General features: G+C 39.5%; 1 protein-coding gene across 1 annotated transcript in view; it reads left to right on the forward strand.

The window, feature by feature from the left end:
- LOC127634342 (guanine nucleotide exchange factor VAV3-like) overlaps nt 1-26,577 on the forward strand; it is a 107,093-nt gene that overhangs the window by 57,878 nt on the left and 22,638 nt on the right. Inside the window, exons 11-19 of the mRNA XM_052113854.1 lie at nt 9,732-9,800; nt 11,501-11,587; nt 14,596-14,681; nt 14,827-14,959; nt 15,766-15,875; nt 17,091-17,192; nt 17,806-17,900; nt 21,293-21,315; nt 22,035-22,068. Coding sequence (XP_051969814.1) covers nt 9,732-9,800; nt 11,501-11,587; nt 14,596-14,681; nt 14,827-14,959; nt 15,766-15,875; nt 17,091-17,192; nt 17,806-17,900; nt 21,293-21,315; nt 22,035-22,068 — 739 coding nt within the window. The remainder of the gene's footprint in view (nt 1-9,731; nt 9,801-11,500; nt 11,588-14,595; nt 14,682-14,826; nt 14,960-15,765; nt 15,876-17,090; nt 17,193-17,805; nt 17,901-21,292; nt 21,316-22,034; nt 22,069-26,577) is intronic.

The following is a 26,577-nucleotide window of genomic DNA, read 5'->3' on the forward strand; positions in this document are numbered from 1 at the left end:
GCAGCCAACAAGCCGGTGATACTACCCGTTTGCCTGCACTCAAACGCCGTTTTCACGGCGACCCAAAGAAATCTTGTAAAGAGTAAACATGCCTTATGTGTAGAAAATGTGCCCACAATCCAGTGCTCACCCCTACACACAAGCATTACACATCCCGTGTCCCTATCAGAGCACACTCACATAAGCGGTTACGACCCGCTCGAGTGTTAGAGTTAATAAACGCGCCCACAAGCCCGTCGCGCTGTCCCTCCTCTGCCCGCTCTGTCACACGGCCAGCTGTATGTAAGTCCCGTACGCCCCTGTCAGTCCCCTTCTCTCAGGCTACTGCAGTGGTGGATTCAGCAGCCAACAAGCCGGTGATATTACCCGCTTGCCTGCACTCAAACGCCGTTTCCACGGCGACCCAAAATAAAGCCTTATGTGTAGAAAATGTGCCCACGATTCAGTGTTCACCCCTACACACAAGCATTACACGTCCGTGTCCCTATCAGAGCACACTCACATAAAGCGGTTACGACCAGCTCGAGTGTTAGGGTTAATAAACGCACCCACGAATCCGTGCGGCGCCCATTCTCTGGCCGCTCTGTCACACGACCAGCCTTATGTGTAGAAAATGTGCCCACAATCTAGTGTTCACCTCTACACACAAGCATTACATGTTCCGTGTCCCCATCAGAGCACACTCAAAAGCGGTTACGAACCACTCGAGTGTTAGAGTCAATAAATGCGCTCACGAATACGTCGCGCGCCCATTCTCTGCCCGCTCTGTCACACGGCCAGCAAACACTTCTCTGTATGTAAGTCCCGTGCCCGTGGCTATGCTTGCGCATCACTTAACAGACGTGACTCTTTCCCCATTCACCTCAATCGGAAGTCACTCACAGAACAGCCTGTCCATGCTGTCTGCGAGCAGTCCAGCATAAGCACAGTAAGCGCGCTCACACATTCTGTTCAGCGGCTGTGTGCGGCAATCAGAGCGATTTGGCCATTCACCCTCTAACATTACGCTTCAAAGCGTGGGAAGATATTCCAGGGATATCCGAATGGGTGTTAAGCACAATAAAACAGGGCTATTTGCTACAGTTCGATCGCCGTCCTCCTTGCTTCAGAGCGCGGCTCGAAACTACTTTGAACACGGAAGCAGCGTGCATGCTTCGTTCAGAAATAGCAAACCTTCTGTGCAAAAGGGCCATAGAGAGAGTGCCGCCTCCCTGAGCGAGTCGGGGTTTTACAGCCGTTATTTTCTTGTCCCCAAGAAAGACGGCGGCCTCAGACCAATATTAGATCTCAGGGTTTTGAACAAAGCGCTTGCAAAAGACCGTTCAAAATGCTTACAACCAGCAAACTCCTCGCGCATGTGCGCCAGGGGACTGGTTTATTTCTCTCGACCTGAAAAATGCATACTTTCAGATTCAGATAAATCCCGTCACAGGCCATTCTTGAGATTCGCCTCGACGGCCAGGTTTATCAATACACCGTCCTTCCGTTCGGCCTGTCCTTAGCACCCGTACTTTCACGAAGTGCATGGACGCTGGCGCTCGCACCCCTGCGGAGTCAGGGTTTGCGAATTCTGAACTATTTGGACGATTGGCTGATTTTGGCACAATCTCATACGGAGCTTCTGTCTCACAGGACAGTTCTCCTCAGTCATCTGAACAGTTTGGGCCTTGCAGTCAATTGGACCAAGAGCTCACTACAGCCCAGTCAGGCAATTTCCTTCCTTGGAATAGAACTAGACTCAGTGGCAATGACGGCTCGCTTATCTACACAGCGCGCGCCGTGTGCAGCGACTAGCAGCGTCATTTCAGATGAACAGCCTCACACCTCTGAAGAAATTTCAGAGAGTGCTAGGCTACATGGCCTCAGCCGCAGCAGTACTTCAGCTGGGTTTACTGCACATGCGCCCGCTTCAGCATTGGCTAAACACCAGCGTCTCGCCGGGCTTGGGCCACAGGCCGCCAGCCCATCAAGGTGACTCAGACCTGTATTTCAGCTCTGCAGCCCTGGACAGTGGCCGAATGGTATCAGCGGGGAGTGACAATGGGAGCTGTATCTTGCCGAAAAGTCATCTCGACAGACGCGTCCAACACGGGTTGGGGCGCGGTCTGCGAGGGCTCTCCGGTTTTCGGCCTATGGTCAGTTCAGGAAAAGCTCCTTCACATAAATTGTCTGGAAATGATAGCGGTCGAGTACGCGCTCGTGCGCTTTCTCCCGGTCATTCAGGGTCACCACGTCCTGGTCCGTTCGGACAACAGATCTGTGGTATCCTACCTAAACCGTCAGGGCGGTGTCAGTTCCAGGAACCTCTTCCATCTGACGAAACGCATACTGAGTTGGTCCCAGTGCCACCTGCGCCGCTGAGGGCGACGCGACGTGCCAGGCCACCTGAACGACGGCCCGGACAGACTGTCTAGAGACAATATTCCCCAGGGGAATGGTCCCTGCACGCTCAAACAGTCCAGACGTTATGGCACCTATTCGGCAGAGCGGAGATAGACCTCTTTGCGTCCAAAGAGAACTCTCACTGCCCAATATTTTTCTCGAAGCGAGGACGCAGCTGGCCCAGGACTGGCCCAGACGCCCGCTTACGCCTTCCCTCCCGTCTCGCTATTGCCACAGGTAATGCAGAGGATCAGGGAAGCGCGTCACTCGGTGCTCCTCATAGCCCCGCGTTGGGAGAATCAGACATGGTTCCCGGAGCTTACGCAGCTGTCACTGACAGCGCCGTGGCCCATCCCAGTGAGAGCAGATTTCCTCTCTCAAGCTCGCGGCACAATTTGGCATCCCCACCCAGAGCGCTGGGCTGCATGCGTGGGTGATCAACGACTACCCGTCGCTCTGCCAGAAGGAGTAATAAACACCATCATATACGCTAGAGCCCCTTCCACGAGAAGACTCTATGCGTCAAAATGGTCTGTGTTCTCAAAATGGTGCACCGACCGAGACCTGGACCCGCGGACATGTGGGGTGTCGTCAGCTGCTCAGTATTTCTACAAGAGCTGCTGGATAAGGGCAGATCCCCATCCACGCTCAAAGTGTATGTGGCGGCCGTTGCGGCGTTCGCTGAACCCCTGCACGGCCAGTCATGGGGTAAAACGAGCTGGTCATCCGCTTCCTCAGGGGAGCTAGAAGGATGAACCCCCGCGCCCCCATCGGTTCCTATCTGGGATCTTTCTATAGTTCTGGAAACTATGAAAGCCCCCCTTTCGAACCACTTCAATCCGTGGATTTGAAATACCTTTCACTCAAAACCGTTTTTCTGACTGCCCTGTCATCAGTCAAACGTGTGGGAGACCTTCACGCGCTGTCTGTCAGCGCTGCGTGTCTTGAGTTTGGACCAAGTGACTCCAAGGTCATTTTAAAGCCTAGACACGGCTATGTTCCCAAGGTGATCGGTACTCCTTTCAGAGCACAGGTCATTTCCCTATCGGCGCTGCCAGCACCCGTTAGCGAAGACGACGCCAATCTCCTTTGCCCGGTCAGAGCAAGAGATTGTATACTGCGCGCTCCGCCGCTTTCAGACGCTCTGAGCAGCTTTTCGTTTCGTTCGGAGGGCGCACCAAAGGTCTCGCCGCCTCGAAACAGACACTATCTAGATGGATAGTGGACGCTATTGCTGCTGCATACGCGTCAAAAGACCTGCCATGCCCGTTGGGCATTAGGGCTCACTCCACTAGAGGCATGGCATCCTCGTGGGCATGGTCCAGCGGGATTTCCATTCACGACATATGTGTGGCAGCGGGATGGACTTCCCCCTCCACCTTTGTCAGATTTTACAATATGGAAGTGCCCGCTCTGCAGGCAAAACTACTAGCGGTTTAATACGCTACAGCTCCCCTGGTGAGCTGCACTGATGGGACACATTCCACACAGACCGGCACCGCCGCTCTGTCGTTCCCTTCCCACTATGTGCTTATGTATTACACAATCAATGACCCTCATTCTTGCCGGCCAAATATAATTTCCCCACTCATAAGGGCTCCCACGGGTCCCCCCTTAATTCCCTGGGGCTCATACAGTGGATGCTTGGCGCTCACGGCGTTGACAATGGGTTCCCGTAGCGTAAGCTAGCTTACGCAATACGAGAGAACCTCTCGTAAGAGAACGTATCGGTTACCTAACGTAACCTCGGTTCTCTCTAGATGAGGGAACGAGTATTGCGTAGCCGGCCGTGCTCGCGCCACGAGCGACTTTTCGCTTCAGTCAATGAAAACCAGGGTTCCAGCCTACGAACTACACTTATATGCACTCTAGTCACGCCCATTTTGGCGGGCTTTGTTGCAGTGAGCGCGCGGACGCCTCTCATTGGATGCGAGTTCACCCAAGCTCGTCTATAGGCTGCAGCAGTTGCCGCAGAGCAACCTATGAGCTCGCTAGCTAGCCCGCTCAAGGTCTGCAGCTGCCGCACTGCGTTGACAATGGATACAAAAATTAAGGATAATTTTTTGGCTTCAATATCTCAGAAAAGATGAATCTTTCCCGTAGCGTAAACTAGCTTACGCAATACTCGTTCCCTCATCTAGAGAGAACCGAGGTTACGTTAGGTAACCGATACGTTTTCTGGCTGAAACCATGGTTTTACTATAGTGATAATGTTGTAATACTGATTGCAGTAGCCATGTTCTATTGGCAGAAAGGTTTTACTATAGTAATATTGTAGTAACCATGCCTGTAGTAGAATAGCCATGTTTATTTTGGCTGAAATCCTGGATTTACTATAGTAATTGTTTTGTAACTATGAAAATGAACCATGTTTTTTGGCATTTTAATACAGTATCCTGTATCCATATAGTAATGCTATGCTTTAATTATAGATTAACCATGAATCATTTTGTAGTTACTATAGTTTTACTACAAATGCTTTGGTTAAATTGTGGTTACTGTAGTAAAACCATGGTAAAGTTATTGTGTGCAAATGCAAACTATTGCAAAGGGATGCAAAACGGATTGCAAGGGAACTCAAAACTTATTGCGAGGGAACGCAAACCATTTCAAGTGAACGCAACATGACAATATGAGGGTGAACATTTTTTTTACGTAATTTTCATTTTTGGGTGAACTATCCCTTTAACTTCTGTAATGTGACATATTTTTAAGTGAAAATGAATAATCTAGTGGGAATTGATATTTTTAATTGACATCTGATTAGATCATTAAGCAATGAAACATGTTAGTCTATGATATTATTGTTTATATTATATTATATTATTTTATATAATATTTTGGTCTGTCAATCGATACTATTTTTAATAGAGATAATTTCATGACATGCCGATTAATGAACTGCAAGTAATGAGAAAGCCTTCAAATAAATGTAAATAATACATAATAATTAAAATAATAATAAATATATTTAGATTTAAATATTATTATATATTACTGTTGCAGCGTTGATTAGACAATATAAAAAATGGCTTTAGAAGTCAATATATTTTTGGCTTTATTTCCATATAAATAAACATGCCGAAAAGCATAGTGTCGAAAGCAGTCCATTTTACAATTCAGTTTGTCAATCAGTCCTCTTCTCACAAGATGTGTTCTTATTCGATTTATGTACATATGCATCAGAAGCATCTCAATGTTTTTCAGAGTCATAAACATTGTGTTTTAAGGACGCTGTGTCCAGTTAAAAGTAAATTGCTCTGATGGTAGGAAAATATGTACTTTTATTACAGTATTTATGTACAAGTCAGAAGGTTTTATTAATTTAATACATTTTTATATAATTCATCACACTAATTAACACATTTAATTGACAGCCCTTTTAATATTATATTATATTATAAGATTAGATTAGGTTAGATTCGATTACATTAGATTAGATTATTGCCATACCTTGGTTGTTTCAGCAGAAAATTAAAGTTGTTTCAGAGTTAAATAAAGTTCTTACATTTTGATAGATTACAAAAACCTAATTTCCTTCTTTACAATTGTATGCACTGATGAACTGTGCATAATGCCAAAATCATAAGACCAAGAACATTTAATAAGAATGTAAATTGGATCAATTCTCATTTTGTTGTCTTTCAATGACTGCTTAACTTGTAATGACAACTAGGGGCAGTGCTATCCACATCTTATTTTCTTAAGCTGGCAGTATGTTCCATTTATGAAATGCACCATTAGAGAGCAGTATAACATGTCCCAGAGTTCTCGAGGAGGGGCAGTAGAATCCATGCCATGGACAAGCTGCATGTTTCATTCAGTTGTGTATGTTGGTTGGACTGGCCCTGATCCACAAACATCTCACGCAGCCTGCCATGAATATTTCATAGTGTGTCTCTGTCCATCACACGTTAGGTTTACTGCATGACCCAGCTATGAGGGGATTTAGAAATAAATGTGGAGAAGGGTGAGAGAGAGAGAAACACACAAAAACACAGAGAGAGAGAGAGAGAGAGAGAGAGAGAGAGAGAGAGAGATGTGAATAGCATGTGTAGACTGAAGCCACCTCTGTAGTCCTGCTGTTCCAGAAATCCTTTGGCTCTCTGCGGACAGTGAACGTGTTACCATGTATATGTGTGTGCATGTGCATGTATATATATATATATATGTGATTGCTTATCATTCTTGCATGGCTGTCCACAGCTCACCTCCCTGCCCATCTGGCCAGATGTGGGTTTAGGGAGTATGTGTGTGTGTGTGTGTGTGTGTGTGTGTGTGTGTGTGCGTGTGTGTGTGTGTGTGTGTGTGAAGCAGGCAGTGCATAGAACACGTCTGTCTCTTGCCGCTCTGGAGAGCAGGCTAGCGTGTGACAGACTGTCTCTCTTTGCTCCTTGCTCTGCTGGATGGAGAGGGAGAGAGGGAGAGAGAGAGAGAGAGAGAGAGAGAGAGAGAGCGCGCTCTTTAAATAAAAAACTGTATAGAAGTTGGTATTGAAAAATGAAAAGACATTCAAAGGCAGAGGTTATATACTCAGGACTACGGTAATATGTAGGAACCATAAAAGGAAGCAGGAAGTCAAAGTTATGGACATAAAAAAGTTATCGTAAATTGGTTCCAACTAAGCCAATAAATACTAGAGTAATTTCCCAAAACTGAGTGCCCATAAAGTAAAGATGGCAACAACTAGGTCACCTACTTCCAGGTTTCTTCAACATCAGACAATTTAATGTCCCAGGGATTGATTTTTATTAAAACAAACAGACAGATTGAAACTTCTTTTTGTTATCTGAAGGTCACATGAAAACTTTCATCATTATTATTTGGTACTTTTCAAATGCCATTTATGTACAGATTTGTACTGTTTTAGCCTTGTCCCAGACCCAGAATTAAAATATTAAATTATGTTTAAATTATCATATTTTTAAACATTTTTCAGAGTAAAATTAATGTAAACCATTTCAATATTTATTGTAGGAAAATTACATGACATATGAGACAAGTGATGTTTGAAGAAATCAAAGAAATATATATATATATATATATATATATATATATAACTTTTATAATAATTTTTTGTTTTGTTGGGTGTAATTTCCTATTAAGCTGTAACTTTGACAAATTAGGCAAGACGTGTGAAAATAATATTTATTTGAATTTATTTACAATAGGATACATCAAATTTAAGCTATGAAATTAACCTAAGAAAGACAAGAGTCTGCACATTTATTGAAATGTTAAAAATGTCCAGATTGGAATTATATTAAAGTTTGTGAAATAGTGGAAATGACACTGTGGTGGGAATTTCAATGACTTTAATAAAAATAAAAAAAATAAAAATTTTCTGTGTTGCATGCACATACATTGTTGGACCTTTTTAGCAGACAAACTGAGAAAAAAAAATAAAATAATAAAAAAGACTGGATATCCCAAAGGTTTAATTCAAAGATTGAATTCTACAAATCTTACTTGTAGAAAAAACTTTTGTTTGCTCACCACACATTTACACTCATTCATAGCATTTGTGATTGATTCTTGAACTTCAAACATTTTAGCAAACTAAAGAAATTTGCTCAACTGTGTTTTCTGTCTGTAAAATAATCATTATTATTTATGATTCTGATTATAAAGTCTTCATTCATTTTATCTTAATTTCTTTGGTGTTTTCTGTATAACCACTCTAGAGACTAAACACAAGAGACTTCCACTGCAATTTTTTTTTCTGTGCCAGTCTGTTATTGTGGTATCTTCCATTAAACTGTAAAAATCACGTAAACAAAATAGTTGTGGTTGGTTTATTTACATGTCAGACAGATGTCTCCTTGTGTCCATGATTGTTGTTCTTGGCCAGAATAAGCTGAACGTGTACCAGATTTTATGCCGGACTAATAAATACTGGGTGCTGCCCTATGACAACACGTTAAAATTATATGATTCTCCAGGAATTTCTATAACATTCTGATAAGAGTCTGGATGCATTTTATTTCTGTAATAACCTCTGTATTAGTGTCATACCTCCTTTTTCTCTCTCACTCTCTCTTTCTCTGTCTGTCTGTGTGAGGGCAGAAGGAAGTGAGAATGAAAAATAAGGTGATGTCCATCTTGCTGCTGATAATAATGCGCAGGTTCAGCTTGACTGATGCAGGGGATTTGGCTTGTGTTGGATGGCAATATATCTCGTAGGCCAAAAGGAAGCCATTTATCAGACCTGAGTAAAGGACATTCATAGCACCCTCCCTTATCCTACAGACTGGCCCAGATGTCTTGTTTACTTCATCCCGAAGCAGGAAGGCAATTTCAACACCACAAAAACCTTTTGCTTCTCATTTCAATTCTTGAACCTGCAATGCAGGTTGGGATATTATTTCAGCTTGGTTGTGTTTGTGTGTGTGTGTGTGTCAGGAAAAAAGAGAAAATATAAGCGAGAAAGACATGCCACACTGTGGGCTTGTATTGTCGTCATTGGGGGGAATTCAAGAATGAATTGCACCCCCTGATAGTGCAGTTTATTTACATGTGTATTCTGCATTATTTAGCAATCAGTTAACTGCAAAATCAGATAACAGCTCAAACAAAATACCGCAGTTTGCATGATGCAATTCTTTAGACTGGTGATTTGGCAAACTTTGCTGGGATTGTATAGTATCCACCACTGCGTTGCAGGATCCTGAATTGGCTTGTCTGCACGTCGGGATAAATGCCCAGTTATAATGCTCGTCTCCATTATTTGATCATCATTTGATGAATTACTGCTCAAATGATCAATGGTAAATGCACACAAACATTTCTTTGTAATAAAATTGAGTTTACCACTTAGCGTGATTTAAATTATGCCTGGCAAATAGCGCTGAATTTTGTAAATAAGGCATAATCTATAATAAGCAGAATTGACATTGAAAGAAGGCATGTTTGAGCTGAGAATATGACAATGACTTAATCTAAGTCCATCAAAGTGCTATTTCAGTGCATTTAGCACCTGGTTAAACTTTATTGTGGGTTATACAGTAGGTGAATGAGACCCATTGGTCCCATTGTGTGTTGTCACAGTGCCCACTGCATAATCACCTTGTTTATTTGTTTTCCTGTTTTATTACAGGATGCATTACATTTTCAGATGACTAAAACCTAAATATGTTCTTGATATTGTTGGTAAACAATTTACAGGATGATGAGAAGGAGTTATGCGAGTGTGTGAGAGTGACATATGTCCTCCAGCATGCTGCCTCTCTCCTGTACATCTGTCTGCTGTGTTCATCATCATCTGGTGATAATAAGACATTGAGACACGGGCCAATGCTTGAACAGTGAGCAGAGCTCAGCCATCTCATATCTCACTTCTGTTCTCACAGGAACTGGTAAAACACACCCATGATGCCACAGAAAAGAGTAATTTACGCCAAGCTCTGGACGCAATGAAGGTCAGTGGATCATTTGCTTGTCCTTCTTTCCCAAGCTTTCTGTTTCTACATTTGATAATATTCCAGACATTTATCAAAAGCGTAAAGTGCATTTAAGGGATATATTTTATCTGCAAGTGCGCTCACGGGGATTCTAACCCATGACCTTCAAATTGCAATCATAACCTGATGTTCCCTTCATAACGTCACCATGACATAACACTATATAGATTTCATATATCTCAACAACTGTTCCTGGAGCTAAGCTAATATGTCTTAGCGCTTCTGTTGCAACACCAATGTCATGTATGCCTACATTCCCAGAGAATTTATACCTTGAATGCACTGTATGTCGCATTGGACAAACACGTCTGCTAAATGTATACATATATATATATATATGTATATATATATATCTTATATTTACATATATATATATATGTAAATATAAGAGATGTTTGAAATGTCTGCTTGCAGATTTCTGTTTCTACATTTACATTTGTTTACATGGCAGACATTTTTATTCAAAGCGACTTTTAGGTAAATATTTGATCAATATGTGTGCTCCCTGGGATTCGAACCCATAACCATATTGCTATCACAACCTAATGTTTCTCCTTGTAACATCACCAATACCTAACACAGTATAGATTTCAAATACCTAAACAAATATTCCTGTAGCTCAACTAGTAGGACATGGTGCAACTGTGTCATTGGTTCAAATCCCAGGGAATGATTTCCTTGAAGTCGCTTTTTTATTAAAACCGTACCTGCGCTTTCATGTACAGAAAATGTAGTCAAGTCCACATCATGTGCACCATTTGGGATGGGGTCAAGAGAATGCTTGTTACTCAGCTGGTTAGCTCGCCATCTTTCTATAATTTATACAAACAGTCTTTCAATCGTCTGTATAACTGAGATATTATGGGCCTTGTTCAATTAAAAAATTACAACAGTGGAAAATTCCATTCTCGTTTAGCTGTTGATTTTGCTGCTCTGAGGGCATACATCTTTTTTCATAAGAAAAACATTCTTTGAAAATCAGTTGGCCCTCTTGACTCGAGATGATCAAGATGGCGGTGAATACATCTTGACAGGTAACCCGTCTGCTAATTGAGGCAAATCAAGCAGAGAAGATTGTGCAGATTGCACCAAGGGCTGTGATGATTTCATTAGGATAAATTAGCCACTTTGCATTGATTGGGGTATCGGGCTAACGCGGTTAACCTCCTCAAGTACTCCCCCGAATGATCCGCGTGGTGGGCGAGCCAGCCCCCATTCTCTGATTATTCTAGATTCATAACGATGAATGAGTCGCTGAATTCGCAGGAGCACGAAGCGCTGTGTTTGGAATGAGATTCGTCAAATAAACCCTGCCTTTCAGATGCTAAATCTTATTTAAAATGTTTTAGAAGGAAATGAGTCACTCGAAAACATCACATGAAACAAGATTGTCAATAAGGAAGCTATGGAGGAAATACGGTTATTTATAGCACATGGGTTGAAAGATTTCCTTGTGTATACTAGATCAAAGTCTGTTAGTATGTTAAATGTTGTTGTTTCATGTTGTTTCAAAACCATATGACTGTTACCCTCAATCACCATTCACTTTCATTGTAAGGAAAACAATGCAATGAAAATGAATAGTGACTAAAGGTGAATTTGTATTTTTGGATGAGCTATGCCTTTAAGGTGTTTTGTTTGCAATCTCATCTCTACAGGATCTGGCCCAGTATGTCAATGAGGTGAAGAGAGACATCGAGACTCTGCGGGACATCGACCAGTACCAGAAATCTATAGAAAACCTTGTGAGCTAAATTGCATTTTTAAAATAAATCACAAACGCACATTTCTAAAATGTGGTGTTGGTGAAGCTACTCTGAAACTGTAGCTTGCCAAGCTACAAACCAGAGCATGTGAGCGTAGCGGGGAGCGGAGCGGTAATACTTCCTCCTGAGCGGAGAGCGCCTTTCTGAAGATTCCGCTCCGCTCGCTCCGTCCGCTCAGCGCCGCTCGCTCTACCCGGAATGCCCTATTGTGATTTGCTAGTTCGAGAATCGGTGAATTAGCTAAAGCAATAGAGGGTTGGTTATGGAGTTCAAATATTGTTTTAAGGAAGTTGCGAGCCTTATGCATAAATGCACAGTAAAAATCACAGTTAAGAACGAGCAGGGAGGAGAAATTGAAAGGGAGTGTGGAGAGACTGTGAGAGTTAGCAAAGATTCTTATTGGAATATAATGCGTCACATTGCCAGAAAGCAGGAGGATGTGCTATGCAAACATGGTAGTGCAGCAAAAGGTGAGCTATAGCCTATACCATTCGAAAATAAATTAATAGATAAATGGGTAAGGTAGGCTGTTGTACTGAGCCCCTCTCATGACATGCAGACAAAAATATATTGTAATATACAAATTAACATTTCGTTCCCAACTTCCCATGAATTAAGAATTCGTTCTCTCATTTAGGGTGGCCACGAATTAAATTTGTTTCTACAAATTCTTAAATCGTTCCCTGGTTTAGTAAATCATGGCCATGTTGAACTAATTCGTAGGCTACTCTTTTTTTTTTTTTAAAAAACTGACCCGAATAATGAGGTAGGCCTATAATTTAGATGTAGGCCTAGGCAACAGAAAATGTACTGTACGCTATTATAATGTACGCAAATTAGTTTTTACAGAAAAAACTGCTACCAATCAAAGGGAGATAAATAATTTTTTTCCTCTCCTGCGTCCCCAGACTCCCCAGTTCTGAGCGCGTGTTTTCCGCCGCTGGATTACTGTCCCGGGCACACCGCATGAGCCTGAAACCTAATACTTTGTCCAAGCTAATGTTTCTAAAAGTAAATTCTAAAGTGATGTAAAGATTTTTTTGATGAAAAAAAAAAACTTTTTGATGAGAAGTTTTTAAATAGACCGCAATTACCCGCAGTTATATTTAAACTTTAGAACGCGCGTTTCTTTTACTAATGCCAGTAAATCATCCAGGTGTGCTTTGATAAGATGTTGTTAAGTGCATTTCACCTGTGTGTGCTTTTATGAGCATGATAGTCCAGATGTGTTTTGTGAAGTTCTACATGCATTTCATCTTGTTTGTGTGTGCATGCACGTTTTAATATGCCTGTTTTGCAACTGCAGTTAAGTTCACGGAAATAAAATAACGAAAATCAAATATACCTTTTCAGTTATTGCATTTAATATGCAAGTTTGCCAAAGGGCTAGACATGTTTTATAATTAAGTTAATTTAATGCATTTAAATGAATAAAAAGAACAGACTTTTATTCAGAATCACCCCGAAATAACTTCTATTTACAATCCTAGCTACTGTAATTTATACATGTATTCCAGATATTCATTACAAAGTACAAACAGAAAGCAAGTAGCCTACAGAGACATTTTATGTCTGAGCGGGATCTGAGCGGGATTTGTTTTACCGGTGAGCGTGAGCGATTCATCAGTGGAGCGTTCGCTTGGGACGTGAGCGACTGAGTGGAGAGCACGCGCATAGAGCAGAATATTGAGCTGAGCGTCACACCGCTCCGCTTCGCTCACATGCTCTGCTACAAACTCAGAATTTAAAATAGATAAACTACATTTAAGCAACTTAAGTATAGCTAAGCTAAAGCTTAAATTATAGCTAGTCACACAATAAACCACTTATAGTAAAGGAGATAACTACGCTGAAGCTGTTTACTTTGTCACATTATATTGCTTGGCACATCAAACTTTAACACATAATTTTGCACTAAATACAACTATAAACACAAAAAACATCCTAATTTAATGAGATTGAAATTTAACTGTTGTGATAATCAGTGTACTGGAGTGAGATTTGGAAGTATTTAATGAAATGTCTATTATGCTACCCACAAAAAAGTCTTCTAGGAACACTTTTGTGAATTGTTCATTGAAAGGAACCATTCGAAGAAACCTATTTGCAAACATGAACCATGGAAGCTTGTTACTGTAAAAACAACACTATTGTGAAAACTGAGCTACTGTCAGGCTATTGGAAAATTTAGTCAATTAGTAGTATTGCTACTTCTTGTTTATTTCTTCCTGACACTGCAAAAATCAGAGTAAAAACAGAGGCAGTATGGCGCTCTGAACAGTTATGTGGAAAGAGAAACATTTTGAAGATATCTACACTGCAAAAACTCATTTTCTTAATCAGTTTTTTTGTCTTGTTTTCCAGTGAAAACATCCTTTAAACATGATACATATTCTTAAAGGGGCAGTTCACCCAAAAATGAAAATTCTCTCATAATTTACTCACCCTCTTGCCATCCCAGATGTGTATTACTTACTTCCATCTGCTGAACACAAAACAAAGATTTTTGGAAGAATATCTCAGCTCTGTAGGTCCATATAATGCAAGTGAATGGTGGCCAGAACATTGAAGCTCCAAAAAGCACATAAAGGCAGCATAAAAGTAATCCATATGACTCCAGTGGTTAAATCCAAATCTTCAGAAGCGATATGATTGGTGTGGCTGATAAATAGATGAATATTTAAGTCCTTTTTACTGTAGAGAAATTTTTCACTTTTGGTTGACCTATTCCTTTAAGAAGCAAATGACATAAGATGTTAAGTCTTTTTTCAGATAAATCTAACAAAATTTAGTGAGGTTTACAGTATGCCTAAAATGAGAAAAATGGCCCTGGAGAAAAATGTTGTTTATTTTTGTCAGTGGTATCTCGACATCTTACAACATCTCAAGCTATAAAAGCTTTAAATGTGATCTGAGTTGCACATGATTGAGAAGATTAGTGTACAAGCATGTCTGCATTGACTTTACACCTGCTTTGTATTCTGCAGAATCAGTCTCTCCGTAACTATGGGAGACCGAAAGGTGACAGCGAAGTGCGAGTAGCTTCTGTCGACAAACGAGCCAAACAAGACAGGTGAGATGATTAAAGTGTGGAATACTGCTCAGCCTGATATGCAGTCAGGCTTTACAGAGGCCTAAGGGTTATGAAGGTGTCACTCTCAAGCGTTCTTCTTTTATTTTCTCTTTCTCACTTGATCTTCACCTTTCTTCTGCTGTAGGCACATCTTCTTGTTTGACGCAGCTGTGATCGTATGCAAACGTCGGGGAGACAACTACGAGATGAAGGAAGTGATCGACCTCCACTCGTTCAAAATCACCAACAACCCGACCTCTGACAGAGAAAACAGAAAGGTCTGCTGCCAGTCTCCTAATTGCTGCCCAAAATCGTTGCTCCAAAACCGAGGGCTGTGAATGTGCTGTTATGCTTGTGTGCCATAATCAGTTACTAGAGTGGAGCAGCTTTCATTTGCACAGATGGTGTTTCCTATTAAAAACTGTCTAGCGACTGTTAACGAACGCGACGACACCAGGTACAGCTAAATGAGAAAACACGATGTCATTTGTTATAATACATTACATGGCCATGCCAGAACAATTATTTACTAGATAATATGCTGTAAATGTTGCATACAAAAGAGAGAAAGAGAGAGAGGGAGCACTGAGAACACCGCTAAGTTTTATAAAGTCGTTTCGTCAGTGTTACATAAACAGCAGTGACCCCTTCACAGTATGTAGTCTACAAAGAGAATCACGAAGACATCTCTTTTTACTCCTATCCTTGTATGGAGCGTCTTTGATATTTTTAACCAGGCAGCCTTAAAGGGAGAAATAAATGTAAATTCTGTCATCATTTACTGCTGTTCCAAACCAGAGTGCCTTTATTTCTTGAAAAGGAGATATTAGATGAAACGTTAGTCTCAGTCACCATTCACTTTCATTGCATGGAAAAATGGATGTGATGAATGGTGACTGAGACTAACATAATAGTTAACATCTCCGTTAGTGTTCCATGGAAGAAAGAAAGTCACATAGAACAACATGAATGTGATTAAATAATGACAACATTTTTAATATTTTGGATGAACTATCCTATTAAGAATACTTAAGTGTGTGTGCATGTGTAACATGGATATTCTTGGCTTCTCTTTTTATTTCAGTGGTCTCACGGATTCTACCTCACACACAGCCAGGGTCAGACCGGCTTTGAGTTCTTCTTCAAGACCAAGGAGCTAAAAAAGAAATGGTTGGACCAGTTCGGCATGGCCTTGTGAGTGAGTTTTTGTGTGTGTTTACAGTGTGGCCTCCAAAGTCTGCATTTCACTTTCTGGTTTATCAGGTTTGTTCATGCATCAAATGAAGTAATCAGAGTTGCTATTTCTCATGACAGAAGACACAAAGACATGATTTAGTTACCACAGTAAGCAAAATCCTTGATCAAATTATAAATCCCCTTTAATTTTTATGCAATCAGTGACCTTTTTTCATTTTTGAATTTGATTCTCTTTATTCTTCACTTGGAGAATCATATTAAATCAGACCAGGGCTGGGCTGGGTGATAATGCAATACATATTTGTAATAAAAAAAATGTTTGCAATAACCGATAACGTCATAAATATTATTTATTTATTTTTTAATATAATGGTGAAAAAGTGCAAGTAAATTACAAGCAAGACCAACAAGATCAGTACTCGTATAAAAACACAAAAAACCTAAAAATGGTTGTATAGTTGTTTTATTGCACGTTTGTATTGCTTCATGCACCTAAAGCAATTTTAGTTTGATTTCGTGCAAAAATCATTTCTACTTTTGATGATGACATTAACAATTTATGCAATAACCCCAATACACAATAAACCATTTGACAAGTGACCTACCAACATTCAGATTCAGTTACAAAATTTTTAAAAAGGGCTTAACCACAAAAAAATTTATGGATGATGAAGGCAGAAAAAGGTGTTATGAGACCAAAGATGAGAGACCGGGTCCTGATTAATTAGATAACACATTTTAAGAGATTTATCTGAAGGGCTCTCTCTGTCTTGTGTCATCTTATCAGTCTGGAACTGAAAGCTGATTGGATAGCAGCATGCTTAAACACTCATAGCACTAATGATATGACATCAGCAAGCACAGAAAGCTCTCTCATCTGTCGGTCATTCGTTAATGCCTTTATTATGAGGCCACTCAATTGATATTGTATTGGGGAGAGGGGTGGGCTCTTTTGAATTGGGCCAGTAAGCAACCACTCAGAACAATCCGGCAACCGAAAAGCAACGCCCTGGCAAACACTTAGAACACCCTAGCATTGTGGCAGTGAGTTTTGCATGGGAAAACACCAGTCACATGTCCTTCAGAAATGGTAAAATCTCTTATGCATCCAAGTGTAAATCACAGCTGATTGGAATGCTATATAATTAGTTATGGTAATGCAAAGAGGTCTTCAGTATTGTTTTTACACACCACATTTCTCTCTCTTTCCAGATCGAACATCTGTCCAGAGAGTGGGAAAAGTAATTTCCATGAGTTCCGCATGCACACCTTTGAGACAACCACATCCTGCAGCTCGTGTAAAATGTTGCTGAGGTGAGCTCAAATGACAACGTATACCCACAATGCACCTTAATGAGATCGATATTGCACCTTGTGAAAGTGAGAGAAAAAAAATGAGTGGCAGACATAATTTTATTTTATGTATGATCATCACTTCAGTGATTTCAGAATCCAAATGGCAGATGATGGACATATCAATGGGCCAATCAGAGCAGATGTAACATATGTGGGTGTGGCTACAATTATTGCATCACAGCAGGCAGCAGTCTGGACATTGGATTATTCTAGAAATGGCACCTAAACCTCCACTTACATATTGTTCATAATTTGAATGATTCTAGAATTGTAATGTAAAGGAAAATATTTCCAGCAAGCTGCTTTTTACATTTAACAGAGCAAGAGAAAAGGAAGCTGTGGTGATTTGAAAGGCCTTGAGGCTTTTATTTGATCAAAAACCTACAGCAAGTCTAGTATTACTGGTATATCACCATCTCTAGCAACCCATGCATATGTCAACATAGTATTTCAAATATCTGTCTGCCTGTCTGAAATGTAGAACAAAATAACCCAGGATTACATTAATTCAGGTTTAAAAATGACCCTGGACTTAGTTTCTGAAAAGGCCATATCTATCTATTTTTCACAGAGGTGTCTTCTATCAAGGGTACCGCTGTTCCAAATGTGGTGTGGGTGCCCATAAAGAGTGTCTTGGGAGAGTGGATGTCTGCGTCAAAAGCGCTGGTGAGCTCCACATTCTACACAACACCTTCATCTCAGCAATTTCTGTTCGAACACATTATGAAACATGTTGACAGAGCGTCATTGAAGTGCTGAGAGCCGCTGACTCATGTTTCAGCGTTATGTGATTTCGTACCTCACTGCATGCTAATAATTGACCCACACTGTAGTGTATCAGACAGGGCAATAAAAGCTGTCAACACTTTTATTCATAGGTTCCTAATAACAGCATAGGCCACATAGATAATGTGATGTGTAATGACAGACAAACAAGCTTGGTTGGCTCCCTGAACACATGATACTTGTATGTAGGTGTGTGTGTGTGTGTGTGTGTGTGTGTGTGTGTGTGTGTATGGAAGCAGTGCTGGCTCTTATTCTTTCAGGCATTAGTCAGGTGGTGCTGCTATAGTATTTCCTTGTTCCTACTCTTAGAAACAGCTGACCTCTCTTTGAACAGAACATACTGTATCATCAGGCCAACATGAATTTGTGGCAGCAGAACTTCTCAAAAAGCTGCACAGATTTCCACAGAATTAAAATACTTGTCATTCACGAAGTTCCACAGATCACTCACCCCTTACTCACTCGTTTATTAAATATTTTGGCTAATTTTATTGTGCTTTCAGCTAAAAGTATATTACTCACAATTTTTAACACAATTATCCATATTAAAATCCACTCTACAGAATTATGCATGTTGTCCACCAGTATCAGGACAGAAAATGCTTAAGTCTGTTTTCACAGGTCCTTTTAACACATTTTACCATATTTAAATCGGTTCCGCAGAATGTTAAATTTTTTTGCACAAAACTCGGCACAGAAAATGCTTAAACAATCTGTACTTACAGTAGTACTCTGCACATTTCCAGCCAACCATCAGTGCAGAAAATGCTAAAATGTGGTAAAATGTGTGTGCACAGACTTTTCTGCATTTTTTGCTCTGATGTTGTTGGGAAATCTGTGGAATTTTGAGGACTGGACTTTAATATTTAAAATGTGTAAAAAGAAGCTGTGAGTACAGACTTTTTAAGTCTATTCTGCAGAATTTCTGTACTCACATTTTACCACATTTAAATGAATTTAGCAGAATTCCGGATATTTTCTACAAAAATGAGTGTAGAAAATGCTTTAACCCTTTAAGGTCTGAGGGTGTTTTTAAAGATTTCCTGTTTCAGTGGTATACCCAATATTAAAGGCTTATAACTCGACCAAGAAAAAACAAACAAAAAAAAAACAAGGAGGTTTGGGTGTTTGATATCACTGTAAATAAAACTTTTACAATGTTTAAAAGATAGATTATTATAAATTCTGAGACTCTTAGCCTAAAAAACTTTTTTCTCTCTTTTTTCTGATTGACATTATATATCTCTGGTTGCAAATAAGGTTGCTCCGAAAAAATCTATTTTCAAAAGTTATAGCATTACAAATATAATTTATCCTAGTGTGCAAAAACGTCTCCAAGTGTCAAAAATCTCCAAACAAATAATAAATAATAATTGTACATAAGAACTAATTACACATGCAAACACAACAATGACTAAAGGTTTGCTTAGCATGGACACATTATTTTAGTAATGAGATTTTACAGAATGAGTACCATTTGACTCAATGAGTCTGCATTATTGAGTCTGTGCCATGTACTTAACGGCATCTCCTGGGGGCCAAATGTAACATGGTGCTTTTGTGTTGATTTTCTAATGATTTATGCAACCGATGACCTTGTTTTGACCTCATTTGAAAGATAATCACCTTCACTAAGTATTGGTATGTGATATAATGTTCCGTTTATTTTTTGTGAAGTTATAAGCGAACATGCGGCATAGAAGAAACACCAACATAAATACTGAAAACATACAATACACAATGACATTTTTGATTAATATCAATATTCCTGTACTTTACACAGTCAGCAAGAGTTTGTTTCTAAAATCAAACATACTAATGTATTCAAAATATAAACAAATATTAACATTTAGAAGTTTTGCAATCCAGTTCAAACAAACTACTATATACTGTATATTTAGAAATTTGGAGCTTAGTTTTGCTAGACCCATTTTCTCATCTCAGCCCCTTAAAATTATGCAGCTAGCATCACCCTTAAAAATACGTGATGTGCATGTGATCTATGAAAACAGCGGCTGCAGTAAGCTATCTGAGGTTCATTTTACTCTGAATCATGCCCTTACCGTCGTATTTTCCTTGGCCATAGGTGACATAGCTGTAATGTTCGTCACATAGTGCTGCCTTGCGCACAGCGGTCAGACGCGCACTCCATTTCTCTGTCCCTCATCCGAGCAATCTGCCAGTGAAATAAAAAAACAAAATACAGCCAAATACAACCCAGTGTCTTTGAGTCAAAAGCACTATTTTAAGATCATAGACTTTAAGGAAGTCTGAGAATTTGTCAAATAAACAGAATGATATCTTGCCTCAATTGCATCAGTTTTTACTGTTCTGCATGGGAATAATATTGTGGTGTGTGCACAGAGACATCGGCGTAGCCACACGCAACAAGAACATTACTTATTATCCTGCACCGCCGATGTAAAAAATGAAAAAGTGGGCTATCTTAAAGAACAGTTGTAATCATACAGTAGAAATAAAACATGGAAAACATTTGAACAAAATGTATATTTGTATTTTTTATGTAAATATACTGGGTCGTGCTGCGTACCACCTGAGGGCACTCCAGTTTGAGATCCACTGATCTTGACAGATATCAATTCATCTTGGAAACATTATCTTGGAGTTTTTATTACATTGAATTTTGATTCTTCTTGATTTTTATAGAACATTTATTAATCACGATTAAGTTATAGCTGATGCTTGCTAATATATACTGCCGCTTTAAATGTTAATTATTTGTTTTATATTTTTTGAAGTGGGTATGCCGAACAATGTTAAGCCTGTACAAATGTGGATGTTGATATATTTTCACTGATGTTAGTATGAAATGTAGTATGAAATGTTTTTCAGGTCTGGACTTTTTCTTATTTTGTACACAAGGTTCCTCTCTGTGTGCGTGTGTGTGTGTGTGTGCGTGTGTGTGTGTGTGCGTGTGCGTGCGTGTTTGTGAGCATTGCTGCGTCTACGCCTGCATGTTTTGTGTTTATAGCCTGTAAGGTGTACACTAGTGCAACAGGACAAAGTTCACTGTAAATACAAGCCAGGCGTCTCTCAAGAGAGCCAATGAGACTGGCTCCTGGTGCATAGCTGTGTCTAGTCCGGCCCCTCAAGTCATTTTGTTCAGGCAGCTGTCAGGTACCTGCAGCGTAGCAAAACAAACCTTAAAAGCACAACATGTTCCACACACTCTAATGACAGCTTCTGTACAGTGTGTTTTTCCAAAAGTGTCAGATTTACTCTAACCATGCCTGTTTTCAACATGCTTGCAGATTCAAGCTCTTTTGGATCACAGGTGAGGTTTCTGTTTAAATGATTATTATTATTTTTTTGTTGTTGTTTTTGTTGTTGCTGAAGATTTCCAGTAAATCGATGATGCACTTTCCCCTTCAGACGCTAACTTACTCCCATTGATTACCACTGTAAATGCTTTAAAATGAAAAGTTCCGAAATTCTCTTTTAAAATGTTATTTTGCCATTTTTAACACTGGTGCTGCATTATTCATGAGTAGTTTTTGAAATAATTATTCTTTATTAAGTTTTGATCATTTCTAATTGGCAAACATTACAAGGCACTTCCAACTTTGATTTATTTAGAATGCATGTTATACTTTACTGTATGCATTATGGATAAAGCCTTTTTTTCATTGCACAACCATTCTATAATTGCATTGCTTGCAACACAATGTCATAGCCATCATTTTGCAGTAACATGCTCAATATAATGCATTTTGCATGGAACAAGGATGTTGATATGTATTTTACCATGAGTGCAGTTGTACATTTCTGCTAAGGCCTGGGCCTTAAAGGGCCTTGGTGCATATTTGTGAATGTATGTTAGAATATAAACATGCATTTGTGTGCAATGTTTATGCAGGTTGCAAATTAATGACATTAACAACTGTGCTTTTGCAAAAAAAAAAATCTAAATAGAGAGTTAGACCATTAATGATTTAAAAAAATGTGGGTTTTGGTGTCCGAATGAATCATGCGATTTATTTACTTTCATTACAGATTGGAAAAACACCTAGTCGCGGAGGTGATGCAGGTAAATTGCTAACACGTACTCACGCACGCACACACACACACACACACACAATTAGTCATTTTGCATTCTTAATTCACAGTCCCCTGCGTGTGCTACACTGATCTGAAGGCTCTTCCATTTGCATTACTATTGCACTGGACTGGCATGCATAGTCTTGTACATTAAATAATTCTCCAATCTGAGCCAGACTGCATATTCCTGGCCAGGATTCATTGAGCCGTGTTGATGTTTGCAGTTAAGGCAAGCTTCTGCATGTAACTAGGGCTTAGCGTCAGATCTAAATCAGATATGTGCAGGACAACACAATGTACAAATACATTTAACCCCTGTAGCTCCTTTGTTTATCTTTCCCTGTAGAGATGAGCCCGCCCATAGTAGACAATCCAGCCTATATCTCAAATACCCCCACGGTGCAAAATACTTCACCCTGTTTTGGGTTTTTTTAATGTTTGTGTGTGTGTGTGTGTGTGTACCTGAAGCATTTAATCATATTATGTGGGGTTTTTTTAGTTGTAGAGTTTTTTTATTTTTTATTCAAAACTTGTGAACTTTCTTGACCCTTTCTAAACCATTAGAGCAGACAGTTTTAGAAGGTTCTTATCTCATGTTTTGACCGCCACTGAAGACTTTTAATGTTATGTATTTAAGATATGTCTTTTATTCATGTGTTTTTGAAGGTAACCTCATCACCCTTTCTTAAACTAAGAACCGCTCCCAAGTACATCATGTTCTAAATAAACCAACACCTGATGATGCCCTTGTATATTAATATACATTTCACAGAAACACCTGTCAACAGAAATGTTTCCACAATTGAGCCTCTCAAACTAAAATTAGGGATGGGAATTTTAAGAAATTTAATAAAACATTCCAGTTCAGATTTTCCATGATGATTCTTGTTCCTTAAAATTCCATGAATTATTATATTATTAGAAAGAATCTAATCTAGTTATATTGAGGAAGCGGTAAATTTGTGAAGGGACAATTTGTTTAAGTAGAGTGTTTCATCCACATTGGCAGAAGAATGCAGTCATTCCAGAACTGTGAATTGAACGCTTAAAATCTTTTGGTTCCCAAACTTTAAGACGACACGTTTACGCCTCTCATCCACACTAGAACAGCATTTTCCTCCACCAAAAATGGAGCATTCCATTAATGCGTACTGTAAACAGTGACCTTAGGAAACTGAAAGTGGAGTTTTCAAATAAAAATAGATTAGTGGCCATGTCCACACTAATACATTTACCATTGAAATTCATTGGTTTTGCTAAGTTTAGACCTCTCATTTACACTGAAAACAGAGATATTTTCAAGCAAAAACATATTGGGGTGGACGTGGCTTAAGAGAACATTCAAGACTTCCATCACCACAGCTACACAAACAATCTCTTGCAAATACAACCTCAAAACCGTCATTCTGTCATAAAGGACACATTATCTTAAATTATGTTTTCACAACATTGCTGATAGGCTGATCGATAACCAAGTGGTGATAAAGGTCAACCTGGGGAACAGGTTTAGTTGTCAGTGGACTGATGGCACGTCTGCGTGCTGAGGGAGCAATGCACCACATCCCTGCTTTTAATAGCTTCATAAATATTTAAAATAAATGACTGAATCTAGCTAAATTGCATGCCATTCTTTCTCTCTCCCCCCCACCCATCTTGATATGCCCACTCCTGCTCACCTTAGTTTATTATGTATCCATTAAGTCACCCTGTCTGCATGGAGCCTTGAGAGGAGCCTCCTGATCCCACACAATATTGGGGTCGGTAGATTCATTAATGTTATGCCGAGAGAAGGTCTCCATGTAGTGTTTGCTGCCATGGGAATGTCTGTTTGAATTAAAGTTGTTCCTCCCTGCCTGTTCTATTTTGATTTTGAGTTGAGTTATTTTAGTTTTCCAAAACCCATTAGCCAAACTATTAAGGACAAGCATAACTTGGTTCTCACGGTTCGTGCTACAGACATGAAGGGTACCTCAAAAAATGCCGCTTGTTAAAGTGAGGTGTGTAATTACTTTTCTAACTTGCTATTTTTGCCTGTCGGACGATAAAATTGGCGAGTACATTTCCATGGACTTACATTGAAGGAGAGACCTGAACCATAAATAGGGACCAGTATATCAGAGATAGAGACTTTAGGGAGGGCTCTTTTGACTTGGCCCAGTTAGCAACCACTTAGCAATGTCCTAGTAACCACAAAAAAGACTCTAGCATCGTAAAGCCAACTTTTGCACAGACAAGCACATTCACATTTGAAAACAGTTGAAACGTTTGCGGAAAACACTGAAGCTCATATATCCACGTTGCTTCAGTGCATAGGCTCAAAAAATCAAAACCAAGGAACGAAAAAAACTGATGAAAAAATGGACACTAATTAATTTGTTTTTACACTTTATTGGCATTTTAATAAATCTCCTGGAAAATTGTTTCTTTTGAAAATATACAAATCTAGTATCATGTGCAATTAAGCTGAGCTCTTTGACATTTACTGTGGATGCTAGAGCCTGCTGTTTTAAGTATATATGTTGCTCTCTCTATTTTATTCAAGCTATCTATTATCTATTTGCACTTTCCGGATCCTTTTTTTTTTGGTTAAAATCTTGAAAGTGCTTAATGGTGCTGATTCTTGCTCTTGTGCACAAATGTTCTTGGAATAGCATGTGAGCAAGATGCTTTCCTATCGAGAGACGCATGCGAGAACTGTTCTTTAAAGTGTCTTCAAAGGCAGCCAACTGTGTTAGTAGGCTCAGGGCTCGGGCGATCTGCTGTGCTGTAAGGCTTCAGCCGCAGCTGGTTGTGTTAAGAGGGTCTAAACTCGCCTCTCATCATCTGAGCAGCAGAATTTATAGAGCTCCAGCAACCAGCTGAGACCATCACTGTGACCCTTCGGCAAAGCAGCCCTAACAACACCCTCATACACACCAACACACTTATTCAGAGCTCACTGGAGCATCTGCACAATTGTCAGTTCAGCATAGTTCTCCCTGCAGTGCAAGACCTTTGCGTCCAATTACTGGAATAGAAAACAATGTCTGTTATTACTAATTAGAGTAAATAGCCAGACTACAAATGTGATGTTTATGGTCAGCTGGCCTATATATATATATATATATATATATATATATATATATATATATATATATATATATATATATACACACATATACACACACACACACTCTGTATTTCTCTGATGTTGACCATTTGATGTGAGCTAATGAATGCAAATATGTTACTTTGTGAAATTGAGTCAGATGAGTCACATTTTATGAAAACAATGCTATACATTTGCAAGGCTCTTCTGATTGATTGCTTAGGCATTGGTATGCAGTTACTAGGATGTTGGTAGGTTGTTGCTATTGTGTTATAAATGGTTGCTAGGTGGTTGCTTACTAGCTCAAGTCAAAAGAACCCGTCTCTAAGCCTCTATGATATTCCTTTCTTTAGATATGGCTCGGGTTTCTCCCTCAAGTGTAAGCCTATGGGGTTTTTTTTCCCGCCTATTTTATTTTGAGTTTGGTCACTTAAAAAAGTAATCGCACAGCTTTCCTCAACAAACTGCATGATGTGAGGTATCATTAATGTTGCCAGGCTGAAGTTGTATGTGTTTGTTTAAATACCTAACCCTAAATATGAGCAATATAATAGCGTTGGTTTCCTTAGCCCTCTAGATAAATCTTCAAGGCTGTAATTTTTATGATGGATTGATGTGAATCACAGCTCCACATATATAAAACCTGTTCTTTAAATGCTGGAGTGTCAAAACACGCAGTTATGATACTTTGTTAAAGTTCAGCATTCTCACTTGCTCACTCATTTGAAACATTTGTTTTTCTATAATCGTGGGGAGTTTTCATTGGCTTAGTATTATTTATTCTGAGTTAATGATATTTTCTGTACTGTTGATATTCAAAGGGTCATGAAGTGCTATTTTTCTTATAATTTTATTATCTTCCATGAGGTCCAATGATAATTTTATGAAAGATTTTTTGCACAAAACAGTCACAATTTAGTAATATATGCTAATTTTCTACCCTGTTTTTGGCCCTCTGTCTGAAACGCTCGGGTTTGGACTAAACACCAATTAAATGTAAACGCCCACTTTTCTGATTAGATAACATCATGCAGCCCCTCAAATTCAGCAAACTCAATTGGACAAACATTATAAAACAAAATTGTAGGGTTTATGCATAACGCACATCCCACACATTATATCTGAAAATATAAAACTGTTAATCTAAAGCACATCTGTTATCACTCAACACCATAAACTATCAATCAGTCATGACATTTTATTCATGACATCGTATTTTGACTGTTCACAAGCAATCGATGTTGACATTTGTTGACATATCATAGTCCAAAGAATGGTGAAATTAAGCACACACATACTGTAGGCACACTGAGTTGTAGGCACACTGATTTGCACATCGCCAGACCGAAACTGTCAAAGACTACACCAACAATTATAATAGCGCAGATGGGTGAAAGAACACATCCATGA

This window comes from Xyrauchen texanus, chromosome 41, assembly GCF_025860055.1.
Source record: "Xyrauchen texanus isolate HMW12.3.18 chromosome 41, RBS_HiC_50CHRs, whole genome shotgun sequence".
In the NCBI taxonomy this organism is placed as follows: Eukaryota; Metazoa; Chordata; class Actinopteri; order Cypriniformes; family Catostomidae; genus Xyrauchen; species Xyrauchen texanus.